The sequence below is a fragment of the Sarcophilus harrisii genome, chromosome 1 (genome assembly GCF_902635505.1).
Source record: "Sarcophilus harrisii chromosome 1, mSarHar1.11, whole genome shotgun sequence".
Taxonomy (NCBI): domain Eukaryota; kingdom Metazoa; phylum Chordata; class Mammalia; order Dasyuromorphia; family Dasyuridae; genus Sarcophilus; species Sarcophilus harrisii.
The window spans coordinates 546,337,756-546,357,545 of NC_045426.1; the positions used below are offsets into that span (position 1 = coordinate 546,337,756).

Below are 19,790 nucleotides of genomic sequence, written 5' to 3' on the forward strand. Positions count from 1 at the left end.
GTGAAAGCCCGTATTTGGCAGATGCTTGAGAAACCTGTGCCAGTGTCGTAAATGCAACTCTGAAAGGACAACTCGGCAATGAAGTTTGATATTAAGCAGAGATATAAGAGAGAAAGGGAGGGAAGAAGAGAAAAGGGGACAGGAGAATGTATGTGAAAGAGAGCTGACCATATAATGACCACAATCCATGAAAATAAGACATTCTACACTATTACTATTTTCTTCTAAACCATGGAGAATATGCTATCAAATAACATTATTCTCCCTTCCCTGCCACAAAATGATATGCAATCATACCCCTTTACATTCTAGAAAACAGATTCTTTGAGATGAAGGAAGAACTTCACATCAAATGGAGCTGTTAAGAGCAGTCCACCAAATCCATATGGCTCACTACATCTGTAAAGGAATAGTAACCCTAGGACCTTAGGTCATTATTCTAACCTTGCTACTGAAATGCCTTGTGTGTGTGACCTGGATAATCAGGCTTTGGGATCGAAGTCCCAGAACATGAACTCACTTACTCTTCTCTCTTAGGATTAAGAGAATTGCTAGGATGAGGCAGGCCTCCAATTTTAATAATTGTGCTTATAAGAGCTGTGAATAGCAACAACAGAAAGGGCACCCTTAAAGAGACACCCCCATGGAAGTACGAAGACCCCCAACCAAACTGGGCAGGAAATAACCAGAAAGATCTTAGTTGTTGGCTGCCTTGAATGGGTCGGGTAGTATGAATAAGCAAATCTTTATTTTTCCCCAGGAGTTTTATCCCCTACTGGTGGGCAAAGTTCAAAAATACCCACACTTTGGCCTCATAGATCAGTACTCAAAGGCTTCCCTCGAACCTAGAAGACTTAGCAGTACCCCAGCAAATGAGAAATGCTCAGCAATCTAGATGGCTCTAGAATGTTGAGAAGGAAGAGATGCTGGAGACCTGCTCCTAAAAAGTAGCTAGTTAGCTGGATTTAAAAACAACTAGGCTGGGGCATAGATGTCATAATGATCAGCCTCTGTTTATACATAATCCAAACTACCTGTTCTGTATTTAAAATGAAGTGTCAGTAAGGAAGGAAATAAATTGGTTTCTCCATGCTCCCCAGGCCAGACTGGCCCTAAAGGATGAACCACATGACAGTAACTCAGCCTTTCCTCATCTATCTTGAGGGAGCACAGAGATGAAGAGCTGCTGCTGCTCCCCACTGGCCCGGCCTCCTGCAAAGTCAAAGCTGATCCCGGAACCCCAGCCATGGTGGTGCTTCCCCCAGAGATGACTGAAGTGTTCTTAGGGCCTATGAGTTGGTATGAGAGGACACTGAGCTGGCGTAATAAAGGACACAGGCCTGCATCCTATCGGCTATGTAAGGTTTCTCTCTGGGTCTCTCGAGTGTCTTGGTGCCTATTTTTTCCCTACACTATTTTTTCTGATTCTTTTTTTTTACCCCAAAGGTTCAATTTCCAACTGCCCTTTAAAACAGACTGCTGAAGTGGCATGACCTGAGTGCCCGCACACACCTTTGCCAGGGGCTGCACGCCAAATGAGAGCCCTGGCAGTTACCTGTTTCCTTAAGTCCTGAGCCGATCTGTGGAGAACATGGTGGTGGCTGTTAGCAGCGAGCCCTTTAGCTGAGGAGCCTGTGTTTGTGGCCGGCGGGTGGGGAGCAGCAGCCGCTTCCCTCCGGCTCTCAGCCCTGGGATCGCTGTTCTTCTCCTTCCCTGGTGTGGCCTCTTTGCTTCTGTGTTTTGAAGTAGGTTCCTTCTCCTTGGAGGATTTGCTGGACCCATTGAAAACTAAGAGAGAGGAACAGAGGACTATATGTTAAATACGTCACATCTCCACATACACCAATGTCAATTTTCTTCAGAAAGTGAAATGACTCAAGTGATCCCTAATCCCAACCTAATGCAATCATCAGGTACCTTAATGCTCAAAAAAATCACTTCAGTGAATAAAAGAAAGCAAACAAAAATGTAAGCACATGGTAAACCTTCAGGAACTGCCCCCTAAGCAGAATGATACAAACAGAAGTCAAGTATATTTGCAGAATCACATACTTTACTTAACGTGGAAGAATCTACTGGAAAATTCTCAATGTCAAAGTCTATGTGCCATACCAATTCTCTACACAATCATTAACATCCCAGGACAAATGACGTCTAGAAAAATATTAATTTTGCAAATCTTAAAAGATAAGCAGAAAGAATGAGAGCCTTCTATCCAACTTCTCATTTTACAGATAAAGAAACAGGCCCAGAAAGGTAAAGTTCTTAAAAAGGAACCATGCTACCTCTGTACAGCTGACAATTGTGCAATCCTCTCGACATACTACTGAGAAACAGTTAATGGAAAAAATTACAAGCATTTTCAAACACGGTAAAGTCATATATTCTTATTAATTCTGGTAAGTGTGTTGCCTGGTTAGAGCCTGAATTTTAGCATCACCTGTCTCAGATATGGCTAACGCAGCAGTACGAATGACATCAGGATCTCTTTTATAGGTCAGAATCTTATCTTACCATGAAATCAATTATGACAACAGCTACAAAGGTTTGTAAATGATTCCTTAAACATCCTATTGGAAGATTTTACTGTTTTCCTTGTTCCCTATTTAGAAGAAAACAATTCTCTTCTCTCCCTCCATTCCTGGCCATATCTCTTTATGTCACCTTTCAGCAATGTCCCTGAGCCTCAGAGGAAAAGAGTGAGCTCCAAGTGACTCGACACTCAATCTGATACCTTGAGGATTTCATCTCTGGTTCCTTCCACGTCTAAAAATACTTTGAAAGTAAAGGAAAGCCACATTCTAGAAAACCACGGTCCAGAAAACCAGTGTTAACTAAGTGTCAGTCATCCATCTCGCCCAAGCTAGTGGCATCTGCTCCAGGGTTTCAGATAAACAGAAAGCAACAAGGTAGAAGAAATAAAAAGAACAGTGAGGTTTGTTTGTTTCTTTGCAAATCAGGACTATAAACCGTCTCTGGATAACCAAACTCAGCCACCTCTGAGGTGTGAGAACACTCAAGGTCTAAGGCCCTTCATGGAGAAAAATGAAGGGGGTTAGACATGATCCAAAGCACAACAAGCAGCGTTTCTTAAGGGGCTAAATAAAACTACGGCCAACTATCCTTGGTTTTTGAGTAGCTGGCACACTACTGGGGAGAAACAGCAAAAAAGCAGAGACAAACTGTAAAAACTTCAGGAGGAGTGACGCACTTGAGATAACCTCTAGAGAAAGCAGGGTATAGAAGGCCATACAGGGAACAAAGCAGGGACCAGAGGTGCAATGTCATGGAGGGGGAACAAGAGCCAAGTCACTTCGGTCTGCCTGTATCCCAGAGTAGGAATTTGAGGGAAGACAGGTGCAAAAATCTCAAACCTTGAAGGGTCAGAGTTGCCAAATTCCTATTCCCAAAGCACCAGGGTGATCCCGTAGATCCCTCAGTGGCTCTCTGTGGGCTCTCACATTCTACCTGCCAACAAATGCTATCAATGAATGGAAAGAGCGCAAAAGTCTCTTGGTTCCATTCCAGGCCAGCGGAGGGACACTGGGCAGGTCCTTTACCTTCTCTGAAAAGGTCCAATGTAATTGTACCTTTTGTTTCACAAGTGAGCAAAGCACTTTGCAAATTCCATATAATCTCATCATGATGGAAAGCTTATGGATTTTATGGACTCTGCTCTCTTACTGGGAAGGAAGGAAACCATTCATTCTCTCATGCTGTCTTATGCTGATGCTATATCAAGGCGACTCACCTAACTCGCACTGGTACTTGGGCTGGCAGGGATCCTCAGAGGTTACTGGGTACAAGAAAGATCCCACATGTTACAGATGAGGCACAGTGACCTGCCCAGGATCACAGAGCTGAGATTCAAACCAAGGTTCCTGAATTTCAAATGGCATGTGCAAAGCCTAGCACATACTAAGAGCTTAAGAAATACTTATTCTATTCAAATCCTAACCTTTTTTCTGCTTCATCTCCCTATTGCTGCCTTTACTTCTTTTTATTTGCTATACTAATTTTATTTCTCAAGAGTAATTTTTAAAATCTAAGGCCATCAAAACAAACATACACATGAAAGACCTCAAAAGTGTTTTTCTTCTCCTCCTCAGATATCCCTGGATAGTATGATCAATTAAAGAAGCTGTAATTTAATGGTTCTTCTGGAAAGCCAAGACCCTGAACAAGCATACAGGCATTCCTCATTCTAAGTGATTTTAGGAGTACTGCCCATCACTATGAACAATTACCCTACTAAGTCAGACAAGTATTTTCTAGATACACCAGAATTCTGCAGCATTTTTTGGAGAAGCAAAGATGGAAACAAATTAGAAGTCCACTGACTGGGGAATGGTTCAACACACTATAGTACTTGAATATAATGGAATATTACTGTGCTGTGAACAACCAACAGGATGAATATAGAATACATTCTTAAGTCAACTTTTGGTAATCAAAGTAAGCAGACCCAAGAAAACGTGTGTGTGTGTGTGTGTGTGTGTGTGTATAAAATAACCCACCCCACCCCCCACCCAAGGAAACGGATACCATAGCAAAACAATCAAAGATTGTTGAATGAATATGCAAAACTTACCAAAAAACCACCATGACTTCAGGGAAAAAAATGAGAAGACCCCTACCTAAATCTCTACCAAAAAAATTTTAAAAATAACAGAAGGTCCATGGGAGTAGAACACTGAACATGTTTTCTAATTTTACTCAGACTGATTGATTTGGGTTTTTTTTTTTATTATTGTTATTCTAGTCTTCCTTTTTCTTTCTTAGAAATATTATTTATTATATGAAATGGCTATCTAGGAAGTAGAGGCAGAAGGGGAAGAGTATAATGGATTTAGGCAATGTCCGAAAAATATTTATCCATCAAAATAAATTAAATATAAATTAAAATATAAATCCATCAATATAAATTAATCTCAATGCTAATTTCCAGGCATCATTTAACAAATTCTGCCAATCAGTAGATTTCTACAAAGTATAAAGGAGATGGGGTAGGAAGAATCATAGGGTATGGAGAAAATGGGGAGAGAATGATAGCAACCTTTGTAAAAAGTGTTGCTAAAGTAAACCAAATGATTTTCTTTTTAAATCATTAACACAAAGCAAACAGAATCTGTTAAGACAAAACACTTGCAAGTTGCCAGATAACTATTGTTAGTGACAATGAAAAGGGGCAGAGGGGGAGGGAGTCAGTGGCAGTAGTAACAGGGCAGAACTGGGCTTTACCTGTATTCAAACAGACAGCTTTCTAGATCATGTTGCTACTTCACTGCTGCAAAACGACATGATAGCAAACACAACCAAAAAGTCAAATCTTTGTTAAAAAGGAGTGGGGGTGGAGGAGCAGGGAGAGGAAAGGGAGGAGTAAGGGGCAAAGGAGATTGAACCGGAGACAAGGTATATTTTGTACTCAACAGCTCATTAATTTTAAGTGTCGTGGGAACCTGCCAGTTTTACTCTTCTGAGTAATTATCTTTTGTCTTAATTTGTAAGATTCTTGAGAGGGGGAGAGGAGGGAAAAGAAAAAATATTCACTCTCACAGGAAAAGACTAAAACCCTGTGAACATAAGAGAAGAGAGAGAAAGCTTGATGTAAAGAAGTCCTTGTCACACTGTCCCTAATTAAAAGAAATAATTGGACCAGTTTCTTTCATGGCTTTGAACAGCATTAGGAAATTGTGTTGTACTCACATACAAACAGATTTATATTAATGAGCAGAGACAAATAACCTGATTTGTAGACACATACTCCAGAGTTAAATGGCATTTAGACAACTGTTTGCATACCACCTCAAGCCAGTTCTTTAAACCAATAGCCCTAGTATTTGGATTTAAAGCTATCCCAAACCAAGCAGCGATAAGAATTTTTGTATACATTGAGGGGCAGCAAGAAAAGGGAAAAGGAAGACAAAAAAATACTCTTACAAAAGTCTCTGAACCTACTTGTAATCCTTGAAAAGGAGGTCTGCTACATTTTTCAAAAGCTAACTCACAGTTTCCACTTAGGAAATTTCCCCGTTAAGATATGTTCCTCAAAATTTGGTCCCATCTATGAAAAATAGCATAACTGTGTCTCTTCTAAAAATAACCAATTATATTTGAATCTCAATTATTCTGCCAACTTGCAAAACTAAACTTTATGTACCTCAGCTGCCCAATTGACAAATCTAATAAAATTATCTCCCCAGTTTCTCCTAAAGTAGTATTTATAAGCTTACATTCAAAATCTATACAAACTTTTTATTTTCTGGATAAAGGCATTATGCAAATACAAGACAGGTGATCAGAAAAAGCCCCTGCCATCCCTCAAAGGAAAATAACTTATCTTCTCAAACAGCTGACAAGCTCCCATAGCTCTCCATCCTCTCAACTCAGTGGTATAAGAGTATAGCATAGACCACATAGTCCTAATATTTCAAACAGACTGTAATGGTAATACCACGTTCAAATGCCAAGTGATAATCTTGGTGTTTGGATGTGCTTTTTTGTTCACCTATTAAGGTGAATAGGTTTTAAAAAATTAAAGTTCATAGGTCAGTGGGCGTTCCATTTGCAACATAGAGTTTTGCCCCACTATCCCACAGACCATTCCCCACCCTTCTGGCCCCATTTAATCTCCATATTCCCAGATAGAACAGACAAATAGATCTGCACAGAAAAAGACAAAACTGGATAACCCACGAGGATGCCAGTGTGACACACTATTTAGAGTACCCCAAAAATATACATTTCCACCAAAATCAAATGGTAGAACATCACCGTACCCACAAGGAGTGGGAAGGCAAGGAATTTAAATGAAGTGAGAATGTCATTTCAGAGCAAGAGGAAGTTTCTGATCATGAGCCAGAAATTTCAATGTAAGCTTCATGTCATTACAAGGCATCCATGGGGGAGGGGTTGGGGGTGGGAAGCAACATGACAGAGAATCAATCAACTTGCTGGCATTAAATTCGTGTTACTGTACAAAAGCAGCACTTGTTTTCTGGAGCCAGTTCAACTTGGAGGCCCTATTGTCTGAAAACAATGGAATGTCTGCCAACCTGTCCCAACAGGTCAAAAAGGATTCTAATACAGCGTGTGCAATTGGAATAAGTAACCCTATTTGCCCAAAGCAAAAACCGAAGCAGTAGAGACAGAGAGAAGAAGCCGGAGAAGCCCCGTTATCGAAATTCTCATTAGGACATAGATACAGACATAGTAAGAGACAGAGAGAAATCTTCATGGAAGATAAAATTCTGATGCAGGGGGGAGGAGACAAAGAACCTACATTTAAGAAGTATTTATAATCTGCTGAATTGGTTCACAGACAGGATTATATCAAGCAGGATTTTATAAGAGTTGTACAAATTTACAAAGTTTTATATATTATTTTTATCTTAAATCTTAATAACTCAGATTATGAACCTGACTGAAAAACCTATATAATGGGGGAACTGAATTTTCTTGTTAGCACTAATGGAGATACGGAATGAAACTGTGATTTTCTTAAGAGGAAAATCCCATGTGAGGACGCTGCCTCTACCAATGCAGGTAGGCAGTTTCCCTGCATTTTGGGGACCAACCCAGAGAATCATACACTTTATATCAAAGTTAACTCTTCCCAGGTCCCAGGATAGCTCTTTATCCATGAAAAACTCAGGCCTCAGTATTAACATGGACTTGAAGTGGGCTGAATTTGATACTCAGTTTTACCTTTCCCTTTAATAAATCCTCTAGGATGGCTTAGGGATTCTGGGCAAGAACATTGACAACTTACAGATCATCTTAGTCGAATCCACTTGGCTTATAGATGAAAAAGCTGATACACTTAACACTGACTAAATAGCAGAAAAGGGTTAACCCCAGGGACTCCCAATTCATCATTAGCTTTGTTTTCTTTACCAAAGAATAAAATGTGAGCTTTATCCTACACTTTAGTAAATTAGCTTTAATTTAATAAATACTGACATAGCAGGGTTGGTCAAGCAGGTATAATAAGAATAAAGTTATTAAACTTTATAAGTACATAGGAAATACATGACATTTGAATGCAATGGTCCAAAAGATGAACCACATCAAAACCAAGGGTTCTTTCTCCTATTCAAGAGTCTAAGCTGACACACAAAACAGAGCTAAAGATACAAGGGAGAGTTCCCCTACAAAACAAGGAAGAAACAGTAGTTCCAAAGATAAGTTATACTGTCTTTAAAAGTGAAAACAATGAAGATTTAGCATTCAAGTCTCAATAGCAAAGTGCTTTCAAGTTGCCAACTGCCATTATTTTTAAAAGGTCTATACAGGTAGAAAATCTAAAGAAAGTATATGTATGACTGACTGGAGTGATAAGACTCTCCAAGAGTGGATTTGGGGAGCTTTGGACTTTCTCCCTCACATGAGATTTTCTAGCAAAGGCTAGATGAATACTTGTTGACAGTACTGTAGAAAAGATTGATTTCTCTCAGACATGGGTCATACTAGTTAACCTTTGAAGTCTCTTCTAAGTCTTGAGATTTAGATGATTCTGCTTTTAGGTGGTTTCATTGCAGCATGTTAGAGTAATAGAGATGGGGACTGTATGCAACAATAATCTGGAAGAAAAATACAAACAAAATCAAACAAACAAACAAAAAAAAGTGTTGAAAAAATAACAGAAAGCATCTCATCTACATGAAAAATGTTCAGATTACAATAAAACTGGTAATTTTGATTTCTAAAAATGTAACCAACAAACCAAAACAAACCAAAAAGCCACAATTAAATATGTTGACTATAACAATAATGAATTCTGGAATTTTCCAATAAAGAGCTACTCAGATCTGCTTAATGGATCATGACTACCAAGAAAATGCTCAACAATCTATCCCTTAGAAATAATCGTCTTCAGGTACAGTTATGTCTAACTATGCTATTTCCCCTACAGTTTAGGTTCCCTTCTGCACCTGGCTCTAACGTATCCTTTTCTAATTTTATTTCTTATTAGGCCCATTCATCCACTTGATATTCCAGTCAAACCAGAATGTTGTTCTTGAACATGCTCCATTTCCCTAGGTCATGCATTTCCTAGGATGGCCTCCCTAGTAGGAATACCTTCCTCCTTCACCTCCATCTCTTAGAATCCTTAACTTGATTCCTTTAAGTAAGTTCATTTGCAATGCCAATTTTCTCAGTTAAGGCTTTTCTGAATTTCTTGGTTGTATGTAATCAAGCAATCTCCCTACCACCCAATTTTTTCTTACATATAGATGTACAAGTTTTAACCCAAGTGAAGGTAAATTTCTTGAGGTCAGAGATGTTGTGTTATCATTTTTGTATTCAAGTTCCTTACACATATCAGGATTCTTAATCAATATTCACTTAATTACTGAATTGACCTTTTAATATTTAAAAATGGCAAAACATCCTAAATAACACAATTTTTCGGATGCTTGTTTTGGTTAAAATTGGTACAGTGAATGGTTTGTATACATGTTCAGTATTTTTTTTTTTTTTTAACTATGTTCAAGTCTTTATTATTTTTGTTAATAGCTAAAGTTTATGCAATAATTTTTAAAAATGAAGTGCTTTACTGTTATCACTTAAACATCATGGGGGTGAGGGGTGTGGAAAACATGTCAAAAATTTTTGGCCTTCCCTTCAAACCTGAAGTCTGAATTATTGTGGTATTAAAAGATAAAAATATTGCCATTATATAATACTATACATATATTTTATGCATTTCTGGTTTTTAAACTTTTCCTGTGTTGTTTGTTGACATTTCATGTGTCACCTGTTGACCTTCATGTGTCATCTGCAGCTTCAGCAAAACTCTCCCCCAAATTCCCACTTAATTTCTCATGTTGACCTATGACACATCAGAACTACGATGAAGAAGGTGGTGATGGTAAAAGGGATAATTATATATTTTATCTCATTTGATCATCTTTTCAGGGCATTAACATCTACCTACTAACAGTCTATAATGTATTTCTTGTTGTGAGCAAAAATGTTCTCTAAACTAGCAATATATGAGTAATACTACAATAAGGCAGGCTGGTCCTTCTCTCACAGGACTATAGGCCTAGCTTTCAGTGTATCACCACTGAATGATATAAAGATATAACAGACTGATAAAACTTCTGAGCTTCTGGTGTAAAAAAAAAAAAACATGCATTTCTCACTCAACTTACAATGAAGAGATTGTTCTCCTAAGACATATCATCGATTATACATTTCCTTGCTCTGTTATCTTCCATCATTATAAGCTCCACCCCAAAATGATTTGTATTAAACATAGAAGGAGAAAGGGAGAAATTGTGCAGGGAAAGTAGTAGCTACTACTCATGTCAAGAACATAATTTGCTTTTCTCAGAAATTATAAATGTATCAATCCCAGATTTGGAGACAAATGAAAGGAATTGGAGTAAGCCCTCCAATCACAAAAACAGACAGCACTCACACAGTTAATGAACAACAATTTCTTAATCTACAAAATGATAATAATAATGTCAGTCCCTAAAAGTATCTTCCAGCTGTACCTATGAGGCTAAAATATATATTTCTACATTTAGTTTCACATTTGGATTTGCTCACAAAGGACTAATATGCTATCTACTTATAAATTCCCTAGTTTTAATAGAACACCTACAGATATTAGAAGATAAAGAAAGGGAAACACTGGGGAAAACACCTAATTTTTAAAATGTAAAAAGCTAGAGATTACTTCATTCACTAGTGACAGTCACTAAAGGCTGAAGAAACATTCCCCAGGAGGGAGCTGACTGCTCCACCCAGGCAAATGCCAAGCAGAAATTTGGTACAGTAGTTCAAATGATTGCTTTCTGGCCTTTAAACACCATGCCCCCAGTGTGAATCCAAAAGCAATTAAATCATTCCAGCTGGGAGTCCAATGACATGCTCAGTTTAAAAAGTCTACATGGAAATGCCCTCTTGCCAGAAAGCCCCCTGCTATTTCTTTCTTTTGTTGGTTAAGGTGACACATATTTAAAGGCATAGGCAGTATGTGATGAATTTACCCTGAACAATTTCATAAAATTAAAGCTAGGCCATATATCCTAGATTTTAAGCAAACTTAAATTCATTTCTATATTATGGATTCCTTTGGTTTATTTCCTTTTGTCAGAAACAGGTAATTTAGTAACTTCAGAAAAGTTTACTATTCAAAGATTATGCTTTATGATAAAATCTGATAATAACTGAATGCACAATTAAATTTCATTTTGACTGGTATGGAATATGCTACTAGTAGTTTCAGGGGACTGGCTTAAGTGTCTTTCTGCATTATTTGCAAAGAAGAAATAGAAAACTATATATTTATCATACGAGTGAGTCATACAAACCTCAGGAACTTTCATGTCCTACTACAATTCATTTATCCTATCCAGAAGTCTCTAGGAAACTAAATTTAACATCTGTCAGTGGCTGGTCAATCTGCTGAAATGCAGAAATGATTCGAAAGCTAGACTGTCCATATGGCTCTGTCAGTCTCCCTTTGGGAAAAAAATTGCCAGCATCTCTGAGGACCTCTTTAACCCCAGAGATATTATATAAATTCTTTCAGTCCTTTCTAATTACAAAAAGCTACCTTACATTTTATACATATTACCCATTCACTACCCCCAGACACTGCTCACTCAGGTCAGCCAGGGAGCTGAGGCAGACATCAAAAGACATGGGGATAATGAATTTCTATAATTACCTTCACCACACTGGAGAAGAAGAAAAAAGGCAGGCAGAAAAGCCTTAATGTCCCACCCCAAATCTTTGCTAAACAATCCCAATCACCTTACAGTAATGGAATTTCCAAGTCTCTTTTCTTAGGTTGATTTTTTGAACACAGTAGTAGAACAAAGTATATCAAGTCACATTCAATCTACATTTTTTTCTTCTCCATTAACTCCTGGGGGCACTCTAATTATGAAACATGTATGGAACAGTGGCGAGTAGTAATGCCTTCTGTGGCCCCATGAACTTTCTCAACCTGCTCAACTGTTCATTAGAAGGTAATTAGGTGGCAAGGCCTAGGTGAAACCAATCTGGTTAAAAGCCTGGGCTACTCGCCTTCACAAAGCCCTGCATCTGTCCAGGATGCAGAGAAATAAAGGTGAGATCCACTAAAAGGTAAAGCTATAGCAAGCTCCTGGGAACCCCTCTCCTTTGGGGCTCAAAGGTAAGGACACCTCAGCAAACACACATAAGAGGGGTGGAGTTTATTAGTACTTAATAAAAACATGTGACCTTTCCCTTTTTCCACCCTCCCTCCTATGGGGTCAGAACCCACCACCTTCAAAAACAAAAAACAAACAAACAAACAACAACAACAACAAAAAACCCTGCACTACTTCTAGCCAAGGAAATGGACAAAAATGGTGGCTGTAGGTAGGTGGGTGGCTACACAGACAGCCCAAAAAACAAAACCTATAAACCTTTCATTTTAAGTTCTTTGAGAGCAGGGGATTTTTGCCTATTTTTTTTTTAATACTCAGCATTTAATATAATGCCTGGTATACTAGTTTAAAAATGTTTACTGATTATGAGAAAAAGAGGCAATAAACAAGCTAAACGTCAGGCATGATGTAGCACTATGGAAAAAACACTGGGTCTGGAGTTAGAAAGACTCTTCTGCCCGAGTTTAAATTCAGGCTCAAGACACTTCCTAACTGTGTAAACCTGGGCAACTCCCTTAAGACCGATTGCCTCAGTTTTCTCATCTGTAAAATGAGCTGGAGAAGGAAATGAAAAAGTTCTCCAATAGCACAAGAAAAGCTCAGAGAGGGGCAGCTAGATGGCACAGTGGGTAAAACACTAGCCCAATTACAATAATAATACAAGAATAAAAGGATTTGTAGTAGGACATGAAGTCAGGAGTTCAAATCTGGCCTTAGACACTTAACACTTACTAAGTGTGTGACCCTGAGCAAGTCACTTAACCCCAACTGCCTCAGGAGAAAAAAAGAACCTCGGGAGGGGTCACAAAGAATAGGAAACTACTGAACAACAAAAGTGTTGGGGCATTGTACCTAAACAATTTACAGAGTATCTTATTTTAATCTTCCCAACAATACAGGGAGGTAGGGGCTAGTATGATGGCCATTTTTCAATTGAAAAGACTGAGGAATCCAAAATTGACCGATTTGTCCAGGTCAGACAGTTGTAAGTATTTGAGACCAACTCTGGACTCAGAGCTACCTGTAGGCCGTACCTAACTGCCCTCCCAGGCCTCCTTCACTATCCAGAACACATCCCCTGGGCAGATTGGTGGTATCTCCTGCTTCACCCCTTTGGACACAAGAGCAGTGCTAGGATTGGGGCTGGGAAGATCTTAGGAATAAGACTTTTGTGGGATCAGTTTATCCCTACTTGAGCCATTTTACAGATTTGGGAACTTGAAGCAAACAGAAAAGTCATTTATGTATTCAAGATAACGAGTAGCGCGATGAGTGGGTCTTTTGCTTCCAAAGCCAGAGGGTAGAAACAGGAGAGATAGAAAATGTGAGAAGGGGAAAGAGGAGTGATAGGAGAAAAGGCAGAGGGAGAAGATGTAGGAGAGAGAGAGATCTTCTATAAGAGATTTTTGGGGTATAAAGTCCAGAAAGCTGTTTGGGGACTTTTGTTGCTACCTACTTAGATCCACTGAGTCTCCTGACTCCCATTTTTTAATACTTGGTATTATGAAGTCAAATATGAAAGGAGAGGGCTGGATGAGACCATGAAATACTGAGAGGGCTCTGTAGCCCACCCTATCTCTGTCACTCATTATTCAAAGTGGTCTTAGGTAACTAATGCTTCCTCTTTCCAATTGTCCAAAAGCTAGTATCTCACTCTGAAACTAACTTGTTTTTACTCTGTGCAGATTCATGAACTTAGCTAGCTATGGTACCTGGGCAAGTCACTTCATCTCAGCCTCAGTTTCCTGATCTGCAAAAACAACAGTCCCTATCTCCCAGAGTTCTTGGGAGGTTCAAATCAAATAACCTTTGTGAAATGCAGAGCAGAGTACAGCACCTATTCATAAAAAGAGCAACACAAATGTTAGTTATCATTATTATATATGTACACATTATGTTCTCCCAATGGAATTATGCTTCCAGAGAGAAGGGGCCATTTTATGTTTTTGTACCCTAGCACAGAGCACAGTGCTTTATCACATCAAAGCCATGTAAAAACAGTTTAACAAAGTCTGAGAACCAAACATTTGATCTGTAAAATGAGAAGGCTGGGCAAGCTCTTCTCTCAGGTGCCATACAACTCTACCATAAAATCCTCTGAAGTAGAGATAAGCACAAAAATAAGGACTTGGTCAAAGAGGGGACAACTGAGTACAGGAGTAAATCTATTTACCAAGAACTTGGTACAATCAAAATGGAATGAGTCAATGGATTTTGACTCAAGTCATCCCAAAGTAGGCAATCGAAAAGCGTCAAACACGTAATTTGGGAAAGTCACTTACATTAGAGCAGAGTATCCCCTTCACTTCTGCTGAATGTGGAGCAAGAAAGCTTAAGATACAACACCAATTCTTGCCATTTACTGGTTGAGGAAGCTTGAGTAAATCTCAAGGTCTATTTCTTCTATCCCTGTTCTGTAAGCAATGAACAGCAGGATGATTTCAGAAAGGCCTGGAGAGACTTACATGAAGTGATGCTGAATGAAATGAGCAGGACCAGGAGATCATTAGATACTTCAACAACGATACTACATGATGATCAATTCTGATGGATGTGGCCCTCTTCAGCAATGAGATGAAACAAATCAGTTCAAATTGATCAGTAATGAATAGAACCAGCTACACCCAGGGAGAGAACTCTGGGAAATGAGTGTGAACCACTACATAGCATTTCTAATCCCTCTTATTTTTGTCCGCCTGCATTTTTGATTTTCTTCGCAGGTTAATTGTACACTATTTCAAAGTCTAATTCTTCTTGTGCAGCAAAATAACTGTATGGACATGTATACATATATTGTATTTAACATATGCTTTAACATATTTAACATGTAATGGTCTACCTGCCATCTGGGGGGGAAGGAAGGCAAAAACTATAACAACAAGTTTTGCAACTGTCAATGCTGAAAAATTACCCATGCATATATCTTGTAAATAAAAAGTTATAATTAAAAAATAAAAAAAGGTCTATTTCCTCACTTTAAAAATAAGGGGGTAGACTGAACAAGTTCTGAAGACCTTGCAAACTCTGAGAGATGTGACCCTTCTGGAAAAGGAACTATATTTTGGCCCATGGCAGAAAATCAAAACATAGGGTGCCTCCCCCCAAGTCTAAGTGAACTTGGAAGATCTAGTATCCCAGAACTGTACTCATGAATTTTGCTAAACCCCAAATAATCTATTCTTGAGAATAATTAAAAATTTAAGAGTTAGACATGATCTTAAAGTTCATTTAAATTAAATGCCTCATTTTACAGATGAAGAAAATGAGGTGCAGAAGCACCTCATGAACGTTAGTTCATGAAGCAAGTGGATCAATGTCAAACACCTAGTTATGATGGCAGAGGTAGAAGCATCTGAAAATTATTTCAGTTTTTCTGATATTACGAACTTGTACCTTGTCTATCTTTCAGAGTAATTGAGCAAATTGGGGGGGGGGGGGGGAGGAGAGGAGAGAGGAATGAGTGCAACTATGCTTTGTGGGTCTAATGGTCATGTACCTCAATTGTCAAGTGCTGACACCTGGGGTGCTCTGAGGAAAAATATTTTTGCTATAACTAAAAGAAAAATCTTACATTTACAGCCATTTTTGGATTGACTTTTGAGGTTTTGACAGAAATCTTAATATATTATACATTTCTCTATCTTCATGAACAAGGCAGACAGAACCTAGGCTTTTCAAAATAGTGTGGGGGCCTTTATGATAATCAGGAAACTTTAGCACAGGGAAAAGACCATGGGACCAGTTTCTCCTAGGGCCTCTGCAGGTTGCATCCCTAAAGCACTATTTGAGATGACCAAGGAAGGCAAAACATCTTGTCTTGGAAATCTGAGGATATTCTCAGTCAACTAATATTTATGAAAAACACTATTCTAGCAGCATACAGAATTGAAAACAGCCAAGTCCCTGTTGTCAATCCTACCACAGTCAACAACATAGCCAAAATACATATACAAGACGAGAGGATGGTGAGAATGGGGCAAGAGAATAGAAGTTGTAGCAAAGAAAGAAAAATCTCATATAGAAGGGAACATGAGCTAAGTTTTGAAGCAAACAAAGAATTGTAAGAAGCTGAAGTGAGGAAGACTTCATGACAGCCCACATGCAAAGTCCCAGAGACAGGATTATCAGAGTGTTCCACCAGAGTAGTAAACAACATGTACTCCAGGTAAGGTGGCAGATTCACATATCCCCACAATGGTATTGAGGAAGTCACTTAAATGTAATCCCACACAAAATGACAAGACCTTAAAGCAAAATGGTTGCCAGCTAGAAAAGAATGCCTGAAATGCACCAACCCATTCTTATACATTTGCAAACAAATGCTGGTCTAGATGTGATCTTTATTTGCACCAAGAAGCCGATGAAAGGACATGTGGCTGCTGTGTGGGCAGGAATCTCTTTCTCCTTGTTGCGTCACCATGCCAGCCCCAAATGCCAGTCTTGTTCCCAAGAAGATCACATTCTTAATTCCTCTGGATATCATCAGAGGCAACTTCTGAGTGAAGGTGCAGCTGACTATTAAATAGGCACTATTTAATATGCTGATATTTTATCCTGCTCTACAATGTCTAGCATGGTTCCTGGCACATATTTGTAACTTTTTAGATGGTCAATTGACTGACCACCTAACAAGTGTCGGACAATGACAGTAAATAAACTCTCTTAACAATGAGAAGACTCACTGAGAATCTGTGTGGTCTTTTTTTAATGGATCTGATTATTCAATTAACACATCACTGACCCAATTTAATTATCAGTGGGTACAAGCAAATCCTGCCTGTGCCTGCCACCTGCCTCCTGCCACCACTGTTGTCTCAGTCAATGGAGAAATAAAAGAAGTATCAAGAGAAGCTTGTTTAAACAGTTCACAAACTATTTCGCTGGTGAGATTGGTGTTTAAAACAACCAACAACAACAACAAAAGCACTGGAATTAAAGTGCTCATGAAGGAATGAAATCAGGTAGATAGAAAAGACCGGGCTTAACTCCTAATTCTCCTATCATCTAACAATGGAATGTCAGGTAAATCACTTCATTTTCCTGGACTTCAATGTGCACATGTATAAAATGATAAGATTGGATGACGTGTTGTCCCTTCTTGCTCCCAAATTCTATAATGATCTGTCCAAATTGTGTTAATATATTCTAAGACTCGACTAGGACACTAAACTAAAAATCACTGATGACAGAAAAGCAATAAAGTAAGATTATTTTAAAAACAAATATGAGCTTTTTAACTGCCACCTTTTTCAAAACTGAAGCAGAATAAACATCATTTTGTTGGAGAGAATAGGAGGAGAAGAAAAGTAGGGGCACACAGTATTAAGTGTCTGAAGTCATATCTAAACTCAGGTTCTCTTGACTCCAGGGCCAGGGCTCTATCCACTGCCTCAGAAAATAGACAATTCTAAACCATAAACTTAGAAGATCAAAATGATCATGTTTATATTATTTTCATGGTATGCAATTCAAGGACTCTGGTTTTTTTAAGTTACATGGTATTACTGAAACTAAAAGCATTAACACAGGCTACACCAACTCTGGCTAGCTCTCTGTGGTACCAGATACTTGTGGGAGATAAGGTGCTGTGTGATATATAATTAAGGTAGGATCTCTATTCATTAACATCATGGTGCATTTCAACTTAGGAACATAGTTTTGTTAATAATCATATGGCTCTCAAAAGCCTATATTCATACAAAAGAGCCAAAATCTAGGAGATAACAAATTTAACTTGATGGTCTGGCTTTGCATATCAACTTGGTACCTAGTTCATAAGATTATCAAAGACAATCATAAGCCAATGCCTACTTATCATCAGGACATTTGTACTAGTTTATTTAAGTTTCTAATCAATAGAATCACTGTATTACTGGCAACAATATAAAGGAGACTCATTACACTCATTTTATGAGACATGTTCAATGATTCTGAGCTCATTATTTCTAACTTTTATCCACTGATCATCACCTCAAAGAGATCCTACAAGGAAAACACATAGGAATATTATTGTTAAATTCTGAAATTTCCCAAATCAAAGATACAGGAAATACAAGAAACAAGAATCCAAATAATGCTGGCGCTACAATTGCACAGGATTTATCAGCAGCTACAATAAAAGACATATGTCCTAGATTATTATATATTAACAATGTAAAGAACCTAGAACTGAGGCCAAAAATACCATATATCCAGCAAAACTAACCATAATATTGAATTTAAAAAATGATCATTTAAAGAACTCAGATTTTCAGGACTGAAGATTTAACCTATAAGAGCCAACATCAAATATTAATTTCAAGGAATTCCATAAGGACACACTGTTTTGTGTTTTTACATGGAACTGTAAACCTTATTATTTCTAACACTTGAGGAAAACAAATTTCTCTACACTTCAGTCAACCATTTTTCATATGTCCAACAAAATCACTGCTCTGCATTTAAAAGGTACAGTAGAACAGGTCTGTATGTTTTATTTACTTAAGATAGGGAAGTATGACATCTCTTATAAACTGAAGGTTATAAAACTGTAAAAACAAGCAGCAACAACAGCAACAACAACAACAACAACAAAATCACTTTTTTTTAAATGAGCAAGAAATATATGTCTTATCATTTTAAAAAATAAAAAGGGAAAACAAGAGAGAGAATGAAATACACAGAAAACATTAAGACATTCCAAAGAAAACAAGTGGACAGAAAGACCTAGAATTGAGGGAATCAGGATTTCAGGGACCAGTATTTTCACACTGTGGGAATTTTAGAATATTTCTCCTCTTAAGATGTTAAAGATCATGTTCCATTTATAAAACCAAGGCACTTATGTGGATATTACTCATGGATTTTATTTAATAGACCACAGAAAATTATTCTAGTCCATATCACAGACTAGATATTCCCTCCCTCAAACTGAAAAGGTAGGTATATGATATCAACAATCCTGGACTTGGTTCAAATTAAAGAAAAGGTATATCCAATTTTGTAATTCTGTAAACCCAAGAATTTTTGCTTCTGCTATTAATTGTCCAAATGCAATATAATTGAAACTGAATGCTCCCTTCTCTAGGGACAATATTACAAATACTGAAGAAATATGAGTGAACTCTAAACCCTCCAGCAAAGCAGATAAATGTTACCACTATAAAAACCTAAAGTAACCATTTTTAATATCCCATATCAAAAACAATAAATTCAGAGACAGGCTATAGAAGAGACGGGTTCATAAGTACAAGAGATTTTAAGAAATAATGCAATTTTAGTTCAGAATGTATATTTTCTGCTACTCATTCATACTCACTGGGGAAAAAAAAGGAAAAACTTCGAAGAAGCAATTGGGAATGTAGAAGCTTCATAAGAGATTAGCAAATGAATGGCAGAATTAAGTAATAATTAAGGTGGAGAATACAGTAGAGTAAAAGTCTTAAAGGAGAGATTGCAAGAATGCATATGTCAACACAGACAAGCATCTATTCCCCCAAACCAACAAAACTATCTCGTGCACAAATTGACATCCTCAAAAAACTGTGTTTGCAAGAATTACATGATGATCCAGCAGCAGGACTCTGCAAGCTGAACAGTCGAACTCAAAACTACAAAAGTCCTTCCCTTCCCCCAAACTATGCAAATGACTGT

The 19,790-nt window shown here is 38.0% G+C and overlaps 1 protein-coding gene across 2 annotated transcripts in view; it reads right to left on the bottom strand.

Moving 5' to 3' along the window:
- Positions 1-19,790, bottom strand: part of JARID2 (jumonji and AT-rich interaction domain containing 2) — a 315,080-nt gene that overhangs the window by 46,541 nt on the left and 248,749 nt on the right. For both annotated transcript variants that reach the window (XM_012541631.2, XM_031946823.1), the window contains one exon: positions 1,556-1,788. In XM_012541631.2, coding sequence (XP_012397085.1) covers positions 1,556-1,788 — 233 coding nt within the window. The remainder of the gene's footprint in view (positions 1-1,555; positions 1,789-19,790) is intronic.